General features: G+C 37.0%; 1 protein-coding gene across 1 annotated transcript in view; it reads right to left on the bottom strand.

The window, feature by feature from the left end:
* The window catches only part of col7a1l (collagen type VII alpha 1-like), a 122,329-nt gene that overhangs the window by 58,855 nt on the left and 51,078 nt on the right, over positions 1 to 12,396 (bottom strand). The window contains 24 exon segments of the mRNA XM_066702977.1: positions 482 to 616; positions 776 to 811; positions 1,391 to 1,429; positions 1,951 to 1,986; positions 2,073 to 2,090; positions 2,672 to 2,734; positions 3,225 to 3,317; positions 3,941 to 3,967; positions 4,153 to 4,188; positions 4,427 to 4,471; positions 4,561 to 4,617; positions 5,029 to 5,064; positions 5,313 to 5,375; positions 7,083 to 7,121; positions 7,203 to 7,265; positions 7,559 to 7,600; positions 8,037 to 8,066; positions 8,385 to 8,420; positions 8,760 to 8,831; positions 9,126 to 9,170; positions 9,836 to 9,871; positions 10,172 to 10,252; positions 10,587 to 10,622; positions 12,243 to 12,302. Coding sequence (XP_066559074.1) covers positions 482 to 616; positions 776 to 811; positions 1,391 to 1,429; positions 1,951 to 1,986; positions 2,073 to 2,090; positions 2,672 to 2,734; positions 3,225 to 3,317; positions 3,941 to 3,967; positions 4,153 to 4,188; positions 4,427 to 4,471; positions 4,561 to 4,617; positions 5,029 to 5,064; positions 5,313 to 5,375; positions 7,083 to 7,121; positions 7,203 to 7,265; positions 7,559 to 7,600; positions 8,037 to 8,066; positions 8,385 to 8,420; positions 8,760 to 8,831; positions 9,126 to 9,170; positions 9,836 to 9,871; positions 10,172 to 10,252; positions 10,587 to 10,622; positions 12,243 to 12,302 — 1,224 coding nt within the window.

The raw sequence follows: 12,396 nt of genomic DNA, 5'->3' as shown, positions 1-12,396 counted from the left end.
TTCACACAGAGAGTTGTCACAATCTGGAACAAACTCCCCAGCAATGTGGTTGAAGCTAAAAATTTGGGAACATTTTAAAATAGACTGGATAGTATCCTTGGATCACTTAGTTACTAATGGACACCAAACGAGCACGATGGGTCAAATGGCCTCCTCTCATTTGTAAACTTTCTTATGTTCTTAAATGTGCTTGATATATATTGTAATTCCAGAGACGGGCCTATTACATTTTTTACACAATGTTATTGATAACAATTGGAGAACACTGACAACACTGTCAGTTCTTCAGATTGTAAAGGCCCTGTGCAACCATATATATTGTTGTCAGGAATACAGGACTTGTAAATGAAAGCATATACTGAAATCGATAGGCTTGTGATATATTTCAAAGAAGACACTGTACTGTAACAATGTTTTTAAATATTTTTAAATTTTTATAGTGCCTCCTACTGCATACTTTTGTGAGTCAGTCCTGACTTACTGTGTATTCGGTGACTTGGTTGTAGTCCTGCTTTTTCTTTTCACCTTTGCCTTTCTTGGAGGTGGTGAGCTGCTGCAGAAGGTCCTCCATTCCCTCCTGCAACAGACGGTCGAGCAGTGCCTTCAGGAGGGGCAGCTAGAAAACAGAAAGGTTTGCTTATTTCTCCAGACTCACACTGAACCAGCTCAAATGTCAAGATCAGATCACAAAGAAAACATTAGCCAACAAACTCAACTCAATTACTAACTCAATTAATTCTACTACTACTAATTATAATAATAATAGCAACCTTACCTTAATGCCATAGGATTCAAATAGTGCATCTAATTCCTGGGTGACAGAATGAAAACAAAAATCACATAATATTTAATGATACATTTGCCAATTTAATTATGAATAACAAATAAATATATGTATTTCTGCTCTTTACAAATAACTACAACGGACAGGTATGTAAAGATATCTAACAGACATTGTCATTAAAAACTTAATGTACAGAACACATGCCCTACAGCACTGAAGGAATGGATAGCTTTAAGGTCCTGGTTCCATAAAAAAAATCAACTCAGCAATAACTGGGTTTAGTAAACTGTGATGTTCAGATAGCCATAGGCAGTCAATTTCCATGTGGGCCGTTCACCCCGTGTAGACAACAGGACCGTACATCGCCAACACCCCAACCCCCCACCTCCCCTGGACCACACTTTGTTGCCGCCCAGAACCACACATCACCAACACAACCACCCCCCATTACAGACACTAAGACAAATTTAAAAGGTGAACTTGGAGCATGGAAGTCTAAGGAAATGTCTGCAAATGGACATAAAGACATCTGAAATAACAGATTTATCTGTCTTTTTACATATTTCCATCAATGACATGAGAAATGATTGTGTTTTATATGGTTACCTTCATCTCTATTGCTCTGGCTGGAGGACCAGGGTCACCCTTTTAAGAGAAATGTGAATGAAATGCCAAATGGATAAAAGTGTAGTAATGCTGTCAGCTCATTTGTGACTGGGCCTACTTAAACATAAATGATATCTATTTAAAAAAGATAATTAAAAACTCTTGAATGAGCTATAAGTGTGCTTGTCCGAGCATTACTCTCTGAAGTGAAACAGTTTCAAGTTATTAACTCAAAGGTACAAGTACAATCCTTTGTAAATTAGTAAATTAATTGTTAATGGGGAAAAAAAATACTATTAGATGTTATCTGACCTTTTCCTATGCATGTATTTTATGTTACCACTTATATTTTCCTGTCCAGTAATTTTACGAAAATCTTTTGCTTCTGAAGCTTTTTTTTCTTTCATCTAATATCCTGTTACATTCTATAACTCTTCCACCTGAATACATATTAATAACAAAGGCGCTGAACCAATAGGGAATGGATGCTAAATATTGTTTTCTATGTGAAAATCATTCAATGATGAACTGCACTTTATGAAAGTGGAGACATAACTAACCTTATCTCCTTTGCTTCCTCTGTCTCCTTTTTCTCCCTATTAAAAAAGTAGAATTACTCGTTTTGGCAGTGGCATGAATATATATATATATATATATAGTTGTACACAGGGACAGATCTTACCTTCATACCAGGAGGACCCTGTGAAACATATACAAAACAGAAGATCAGTGATGGCATAGGCCCTGTGTTTTACATGATTTGTCCATATGAATTATAAGGCAAATTACACAAAGCAAAGGGCCCTATTATGATCAATACAAATATATATAGTACTTCTGAATTCCATTTAAGATCCCTGAACACCGTATGCCAAACACAAAGCTCTACTAAAACTTGAGAAATTCTTTAACAACTCCACTAGGGCAAATCCCACCTAAACCAAATTGACAGATAACAGAAGGCTAACAGATAATTGTTTCTGTCTATCTGACCAAAAGGCTTAGATTGTCATTTCCTTTCTCTATGAAGACTAAAGGGGAAACAAAATCTACACCAATGTCAAAATCTGACTGATTTATTCCTGAGGCATTTCAAAATATTATATTATGGAATCTGCACTATAAACTCTGACGAAGCCAAACATCAAAACCAGTTAGTTTTACTATGCTGGCTCAGAAAACATGACAAATATGGAAGCTAAGAACAAAAAAATGGATCATGATCTGGGAACATAAAGGCACAAATTTACATGCAATCCTCTGAAATTTGTGCTGACTTACTGTGACTCCTGGAGGTCCCATAGGAATAGGAAACGGCTGCCTTGCATTGACTATTGAGGTGCCCTAGAAATAAAATTACAGTAATTATTAATCTGTGTTGCAGTGAAATGTTTTATTGTAATTTACTGACTCACAGGATTAGCTACTAACAAGTAAATGACTGACTAAATAAATCAGAATATGTACTTTAAGAAATCACACAAGTTACTCCCTGTGGCTTCTCTGGTGCCTATAAGTTCAGATTGGCGGTGTTAATAGGCTGTTACAAAGCCAGGGCAGTGGAGAGAAGTGTCGTGACTCCATTCAAGGTGGTCCGGCTGGCTTCCAAATTTGAGTGTTGAAGTCCGTGCTGTTCTAATTGAACAAGCCCTGCTATGGATTTTTTTTTTTCTGTCATGTGTTTTTTGTTTAACTTGTTTTCAAATATAAACCAAAATGTATTAAAAAAACAGAACCACCCACAACCACCTCCACTGTCACGGCTTTTTTATCTTCTTTAACTGGAGATGCCAAATTATTGAGAGAAAAAAAAAAAAACAAGCGTCCATCGCACCTCCTCTGGCGTGAGGCCTGTGGGGATGTTCACCAGTACCGGAGGGCCTGGCAGGCCTGGGGCTCCTGCCTCTCCTTTAGCTCCTTTCTTGCCCTTTGGAAAACATACAGTACAATGCTGTTTGGATGTATTTATTTGACAAAGGCACATCAATAACCATACACACTGTTAAATTACTGACTCCCATATGGAGTAATATGGATGGCTCGTCTTTTGATTCAACTCAGTCTTTATCCTGAGGAAATGTTGAATCTCACGGACGATCAGAATCTCCTGAAGACTCAGCACTTCTCCTCACTCACACATCCATCAATCTAATCCTCTCTTGTATCTGCTGACTGTAGAACTGCTACGGATTGCAACAATCCCATTATACTGTACATACACAATTGACTATATTTGCTTTTGTACTCCATGGTACTAAAATGTTTCTTGCTCTATATGAACTCCAGGTCTACACTTTGTAGTGTGCAATGTAACTACATTAATGGGACTTATGATGTTTCCGATGTTTTATCATCTTGTTCAATCAAGACCTGTTGTTATAATACCAAATTTGAGGGAAGTTAAATCACAGGGGAATGTTAAAAATAAGTATTGCAACGGCTGTTTCTAGTTCACAGCATATTACCCATCCTAGTGCCATATGCATTAGGCCAAGATCCAGAAAATACTTGTTATAATATAAACAAACAAATAAATGAATAAATACTTACATCAGTGCCTGGTTCACCTTTATCACCCTTTCAAAATGAAATAAGACACAGAAGCAATGCAAGTGACTTAGTATTGCAAAAACATATATTGGCCTACATATAACAAAATGTGTGTATACAATTATCCCACTGTTTTACTGTATTTTCTGAATTTCATATTAATTTTCAAAGTTATACAAATACCTAGATAGTAACAAAATCACAAAATGCACCTTTACTCCCTTTTCTCCTGGTGTTCCAGCTTCTCCCTAAAAAACAGATAAGATACAATTTGCAGCAGTTTTTATTTTTATTTGCAACATTCACATGTGCTCTCTGGATAAACAGACAGGTCATTATCAAAGACATGATGTTTGAAAGTGGAGGTTTGCAAGTACAGTACTCCTGTTAATATATGTTCTACACAAATCTTTCTTTTTTTAAGCCAGAATCCACCATATTATTTCACACTACAATAATACCATTTCAGATTGAGACTTTTCTTACATCTTTTCCAGCAGCTCCACGCTTCCCATCCACACCAGGTTTACCCTACAAACAAGCAAGTAATAAGGTGTAAGAGGAGCTCTTTTAGAGTATTAGACCATTATATAGTCAATAGATAGTAAAGTAATACTTACAGGACTCCCAGGCAGACCAGGCATCCCGGTAATGCCCACACGACCAGGCTCCCCTTTCTACACAATCGAGACACACACATTCAGGTCACAACTCATGTTCCACCTGCCTTTTCTTCTGTTGAAATCTAATATGCCCGTAAAACATCAGGTTTGTCACTCTACCATCCTTAAGAATCAACCAGTTAAAAGGCTGCCTATGAGTGTAATTAAAATATATTGTATATATAAGGATAATTAATACCTTATCTCTTTATGAATGAATCCGTTACCCTTTGTGTGACCTGACTGAAGACATTAGATGTCCTAGATGAGTGCTGTTATTGGATCAATGGCTGTATGGGAATTTGTGTCAGATAAGAGAAAACAATTAATGTTTAAAAAGTGATAATTGTCACAACATCATGATACTAATTTAAGTACTATCTGCAGTGTGGAGAGAAACAAGAAACTGTTGCAAGATATACTCACAGTCCCGCCAGGATCTCCTTTCCGTCCGGGCTCACCCTGAATACAGACGAAAAAGAAATGAGGGGATCTTCGAGACTTTAACATGTTACCGAAATAACGTTACCCTAAAATGGAGCCAAAGGACAGTTTTCGTACACTACCTTTGGTCATACTTCAAATGATGTCACTGAGGGTTGTGATCACAGTCCTGAGTAATTATTACACTAAGCAAATCATTGCACTTTGCAGGGCTGCCATACAACTCTCTCATGGTTAACTGTCATGTCCCCAGAATACAAACTCACCTTTGGCCCAGGCAGGCCATCTTTGCCATCAGTCCCATCTCTCCCTGGTGCTGCTGACCCTCCCTGTAAAACAACACGAGACAATTCTCAGGCAGATTTGATTAACTACCCAAAACTAATTGATTAACTACTACCCAAAAATTTACTTTTCTGGAATTTAAGGGCAGAAAAAGTAGATTCTGGAAATGGAAAGCCAGGGTGTGTGGGTGGCAAGAGATGAACTTGCCAATGATCTGCTTGTTTGTATCTCTTTCTTCATACTATGCGGTGGTGTAAGGGGTGAATGACAGATCTGGTTAGGTTAATTAACTGGACTCTTCTCCGTAAGCATTTGTAAGATGCAAGGTGATCAGGTTCCATCTCTCATGTGCTCCATTTCACTGAGATCTGGTTTCCATGGCCACAGATTCCAGTTGAATGAAGGTCACGAGACATGGAAAGCTGGGCTTATGTTTGACATCATAGCCATTAATGTACTATTATGGTTATTAATTTTTAATTGTCCAACAGTTTTTTTGTCCGCATAATAAAAAGGAGAAGGAAAAGGAGGAGCAGGTGTTGGAGAAAGGAGCAGAAGGAGAAGGATTAGGTTAATTGAAAATCATCTGATGTCCAAGTCTACAGTTTTCTAAATAGTGGAAACCAGCAGCGTAACACAAAATGTCAAAGCACATCATCACTGGGAGCCTCTTCTCATACAGCACACATATAAATAAACACTTTTAACCAACAAGAACAACTGTTACTTACTATCATGTCATTATTTTAAATCTTAATTACTTGAAATTTCCCTCCCGATGAAACCAAACGTTTTCCACTCAACATATATACAACCATTGTCTGACCTTTTGCTTGGTACAGTTCTCTGAGACTGGGGAAACGTTTTTTAATTTTCTTCTGAAAGCGAGATTGCTTTGCACTAACTCATGTATTTAGGCTTTTACGTCTAATTGTCTTACTCGGTCACTCTCTATACTCAAAGCTGACAGTCCTGACAGTTTCTCCTGGGACATTGAACTTCTTAGTTTTTATCAATTTTAGTTTGGAAAACGACATTTCTGTTGTTTAAAAGAGTTTCAGTGCCGTTGCAATATCCAAAACACAAGGCAATATAGTGTTGTGTTTCAAAAATAAAAGCTCAGAGTTTTAATTGTACCACCAGCAATCTGCTGTATTTCGTCTTTCAATACGGTGAGACAGTAGCTGTGTAGGAAACTCTGATGGTAAATCCTCTTTGTACTGCGCTGCCAGGGACTCACAGGATTTACATTAGCACTAAGAAGTTCAGAAGGACACAGAAAATGAAATCGCTGCACTACAGTGTTCATTCCAAAGAAACAGGCTTTCAACTGAGCATCAATAATATCAATGTTGGTGCAGAACACAGCGAACAGTGATCTGAACTGTTCATACTGGTTTGTCTATGAATTAACAAATTGACCAACCAACTGGTGTGCTGACTGTTTGCAAGACTAAGAACATTTCCGGGAAAAAAATCATAACATTCAAACCAATAATGACAATAATAACAATAATGACAGATTGTCTTCCAATCTGAGTTCTCCTGTTAGACATGGCAAGGAGGCCAGGCCCCTTGTCCCCTCCATGCTATAACACTGCTGGAAACCTCTCCCAGGCAAGTAAGAAAACTGCAGTTATACAACTGTATTCTTATATTTTAGCAATATATTTGAAAATGTACAATGCAGAAATGCCTCTCAGTGCAACAATGGTGATAACAACAAAAATGTCAGAGTTAAATTAACATACCGGTCCAATTCCTGGAGATCCTGGTTTCCCTTCTGGGCCCTGCATAGAAAATCATTGAGAGTTACAACTTATCACATCAGGTAGTTATTATTACCGACAACAGGTCAGCAGTATACTCACCCTTGGTCCAGGGAGACCAGTTTCTCCCCTGAGGCCTGGTATCCCTGGCTCTCCGCGATTGCCCTGGTTTGCAAAAGCAACAATGTTATTGTCTGCTGCTTTCAAGTATTCATATCACTAAAAGTGGAAGTTCATGAACTGTTCTCTCTGTCCTAGCCCCAGTCACTTTCTGAGTTTATTTTTAAAGTATTACATAAAGATGATTCTTTAAGGGATCTGACTTGTTCTGCCCAGCAAGAAAGTTTATAGTTTGGACAATATATACCGGTCCAAGTATATATACAAGTAAAACATTGTTAATACAATAGACACATACTATGATCTTGCTCAGATGCTTAAAAGGATACATGTTTTACCTTTTCTCCTCTGGTTATGATACTGTTCTCAGACACAGTCAACTGGAATGAAAATCAAATAAAGCATCTAACAGGTACATTTCCACTTCAGAAAGGCAGGTGATAGATAAGAAAATCCCAGATGTTTTCCTTTAAAATTGACTTATTCAGTAGCTGCATTATTCTGCCTCAGGAATTCCTTCATCACATCACTACTAAGCTGCCTATAAACTACACCATTTCCATTTTCTGTGAAAATGTCTGCTACTGAAAATGTTAATACTTAGACAACTAGTCAAAATATTTATCGACTGGAATGTCAAATCTTTATGCTCCAGTGCACTTCTGTTTCCAGTTTTCCTGTTCAGAATAATCTTTGGTTGATTTTCCCAATAGAAAAACTAAATAATATGTATTTTCTCCATACCTATATTACTTGTAAAAGTGCTTAAGATAAATCATTATAAATTAACAGTTTGTTTTAACATCATAAACTCACAGAAGATGGTCCAGGTGGTCCAGGTTTTCCCTGTAGGAATCAAGGAAATAGATGATTTTGGCATCAACATTGAGAATATTAATTATTGCTTCAAATTCCAATTAAAAACCCACACTTAGCATTTTAACTCAAATGACAAGATGATTAATGACTGATGTTGGCTTAGTTTTAATGTATTTATTTCCATCGTATTTTTGGGACCTCAGTGAAGATACTTGATACTTGATCTCTGTTTCCATTGGGAACCACAGAGCAGCTAACAAGTACAATAGATGTGGTTGATTTATGATGGCTTTGTTTAAACACAAGATATCAGAGTAAACATCAATGCAATGTGTAGGAACATACCATGTCCCCTTTGTCCCCTTTAGGCCCCTGTAAACCCTGCAAAACAAATACACCATGTTTCTGTTAATATTAGAATATCAGGCAAATGCTAACTAGCTCACATATATATTTTGATGTCATTAGTGTTATTTTAGTCAAAGTACTGTTCAACATTATATTATAATATTTTCCAGCTTGCAAAGTTTGTATCATGGTTTCTTTTACCATCACATCACTTTGCTTTCCTGCTTTCATGATGGTTTAACCATGGTATGATACAGCCATTATTAATAAGGTACAGACATGTGTGGATGGATACACCTGAGCCTTGAAGAGCACAGATGCTTCTGGGGAGGTTTCTTTAAACCAAAATAAATAAAAATATAAGAAATGTACCGGTGGCCCCAAATTCCCAGCGTCTCCCTTTTCCCCAGGGTCTCCTGGTCTTCCAGGAAGACCCAGTGGTCCCTAAAATCAAAAAAATGTGTTGTTTATAAGATTGTACATTTAATTTGATGTATACATATCTGAAAGTCAGTAGTCCCTGCTGTAAGATCCTTAAACGTCTGTGATATAGGCAGAGCAAAGCAACAGTTTATTAACAGATCCATGGAGGATTTTTCAAATCTAAAGAAATCATTGTATAATAACAGGAAAGTGCAGCATTTCTGGAATTACTGTGTACTACTTTGATTTTATTAAGATTAAGTTTGAAACGCTAGTGACTACTAAAAAAAGACTCAAAAATAAAATAAAACTCACCCTTATTCCTCTCTCTCCTGGCTCCCCTGCAGGACCTGGATCACCCTTCAGAATGAATAAAAGACAAAGATATAGAACATCTCCCTATAAAACTTTTGATGATTTTTCCATGTTCTTCAAAGCAATTTATTTTCAAACATGAATGCATTCATTTTTATTCATGCTGCAGCAAACCATTGTACCCCAATGTCTTCATACATTTCAAATCCATGTAATTATTACCTAATCATTTGTACTTAGGAAGGGGTTTTGAGAAGTCCTTGAGATTTCCAACGATGGTCATATATTTAGTTTGTAAATAGCAAGCATGATCTATAATGACTAGATCAATCTTCTGGTAACACTTTACAATAGATCTCCCAAATTAGAGTTTATTAACACAGTAGGTACTCATTAACTTACTCATAAGAACAGTGTAATTAAGCCTTTGTTAACATGTACTATTAACTATGTTAATAAACTGTAATTTGGGAGACCTATTGTAAAGTGTAACCATTCTTGTTAAGAAAATCTATCCAAGAATATCAACTATACACATTTAGAAGAAAACATTATAAAATAATGTTTTTGATTCAGGGAATGATGCAATAACCTGACACAAAAACTACAGCATTGAAGTTTTTAATTATCCTGGCCAATACAACAAATTTTCTGAATCCACACAACAAAATGCTGACATATTAAATGTTCAAGTTTAACCATTTACTTACCCTGGGCCCTACCTCCCCTTTTGTACCTGGATCACCCTGAAAAGAGCAATATAAACATCTTCAATTTTAGCCGTGTAATGCTAAATGGCACTGACAGATATTAATAATTTGGAGAATAACAATCTACTTCTTGGATTGTAAAGACTGTATTCTAAGAGGACCATGATTTATATAATTCTAAGATGGGAAAACACAAATTAAAAATAATTCAGTGGAGAGTTTTATTAACCCAAATCCTGCTATGAAAAATCTGAATTGAAAATTGATGCATGACTAAAGACAGAGGTATACACAGAAGAATTGCTCTTCAGTAATTGCTGCTCAAGATTTACTTACATCTTTACCTCTCAGTCCAGGCACTCCAGACTGTATGGACTGGCTTGAGTCTCCCTTCTCACCTTTCATACCGTCTTGGCCCTGAGCAAATAAAAAAACATAATAATTGCCAATACATCTCACTGCTTTCAAACTGACCTCTACTGACACTACATCATTATCAAAATCATATGATAGTAGGAAAGTTGATCATAGTAAAAACAAAGATTCAACTGTAAAGAACGCAGAATATGAAAAGAGAACCAACATGGAGAGCATATCAGAGAGCATTCATTATTAGATTTAAAAACAAAGAGATAGAGTATGTGGAGTATGAAATTCCATCATGTAAGGCAAATTCTACAATAGAATTTGTTATAAAAGGCTTTGTCATTTAATATTTCTAGTAAAGTAAATAATTTAAATTATGTCTCACCTTTGGTCCAGGCTTTCCAGATAAACCGATATTGCCCTATAGAAAAAAATACAGAAACATGCCGTAATAAAAGAATAATTTAACCCAACACAATGTCGCAATACATTATATACTGTACTGTGCAAAAGTTTAGGCAGGTGTGAAAAAATTCTATAAAGTAAGAATGCTTTCAAAAATAGATATGTTCATAGATTATATTTATCAATTACCTAAATGCAAAGTGAGTGAACAGAAGAAAAATCTACATCAAATCCATATTTGGTGTGACCACCCTTTGCCTTCAAAACAGCATCAATTCTTCTAGGTACACTTGCAAACAGTTTTTGAAGGATCTCAGCAGGTACAGTAGGCTGGCCAAAACATCTTGGAGAACTCACCATTGTTCTTCTGTGGATTTAGGCAGCCTCAGTTGCTTCTCTCTCTTCATGTAATCCCAGACAGGCTCAATGATACTGAGATCAGGGCTCTGTGGGGGCCATACCATCACTTCCAGGACTCCTTGTTCTTCTTTACACTGAAGATAGTTCTTAATGACTGTCACTGTATGTTTGGGGTCGTTGTCATGCTGCAGAATAAATTTGGGGCCAATCAGATGCCTCCCTGATGGTATTGCATGATGGATAAGTATCTGACTGTACTTCTCAGCATTGAGGAGACCATTCATTCTGACCAAATCCCAAACTGCATTTATAGAAATGCAGCCCCAAACTTGCTATGAACCTCCACCATTCTTCACTGTTGCCTGCAGACACTCATTCGTGTACCGCTCTCCAGCCCTTCGGCAAACAAACTGCCAAATATTTTGACTCATCAGTCCAGAGCACCTGCTGCCATTTTTCGTGCATAGTTGTCAATTGGCCTTGTTGCCATGTCGGAGGTATGGCTTTTTAGCCACAAGTCTTCTATGAAGGCCACTTCTGACCAGACTTCTCCGGACAGTAGATGGGTGTACCAGGGTCCCACTGTTTTCTGCCAATTCTGAGCTGATGGCACTGCTGGACATCTTCCGATTGTGAAGGGAAGTAAGCATGACGTGTCTTTCATCTGCTGCAGTAAGTTTCCTTGGCCGACCGCTGCTTCTACGGTCCTCAACGTTGCCCGTTTCTTTGCGCTTCTTCAAAAGAGCTTGGACAGCACATCTGGAAACCCCTGTCTGCCTAGATATTTCTGCCTGGGAGAGACCTTGCTGATGCAGTGTAGTTATGTTGCTTGTTGCTGTGCTCAGTCTTGCCATGGTGTATGACTTTTGACAGTAAACTGTCTTGAATTGATGTTCATTAGTACCTGTTTGGTATAATTGTTTAATCAAACACCTGACTATATGCCTACAAAATCCCTGACTTTGTGCAAGTGTACCTAGAAGAATTGATACTGTTTTGAAGGCCAAGGGTGGTCACACCAAATATGGATTTGATGTAGATTTTTCTTCTGTTCACTCACTTTGCAGTTAGTTAATTGATAAATATAATCTATTAACATGTCTATGTTTGAAAGCATTCTAACTTTACAGCATTTTTTCACACCTGCCTAAAACTTTTGCACAGTACTATATATATATATATATATATATATATATATATATATATAGTACTGTATATAATATATATAATTATTTATTATTATATATATATTTTTACTTTTCCTTCAACTACTCACCCTCTCACCATTCTCCCCTTTAGGTCCTTGCTGACCAGGGATACCAAACCCTGGACTGCCCTTCAAAATACAGTGCAATTAGTTATATTTATCATGATCGCTGATTGCACAATGAAATATTTCAATGTTTAGTCAATGCCATCACAAAATTGGA

This window comes from Amia ocellicauda, chromosome 5 (assembly GCF_036373705.1).
Source record: "Amia ocellicauda isolate fAmiCal2 chromosome 5, fAmiCal2.hap1, whole genome shotgun sequence".
Taxonomy (NCBI): domain Eukaryota; kingdom Metazoa; phylum Chordata; class Actinopteri; order Amiiformes; family Amiidae; genus Amia; species Amia ocellicauda.
Note: the sequence above shows the minus strand (reverse complement) of the source record. Positions and strands in the feature narration are given on the sequence as shown.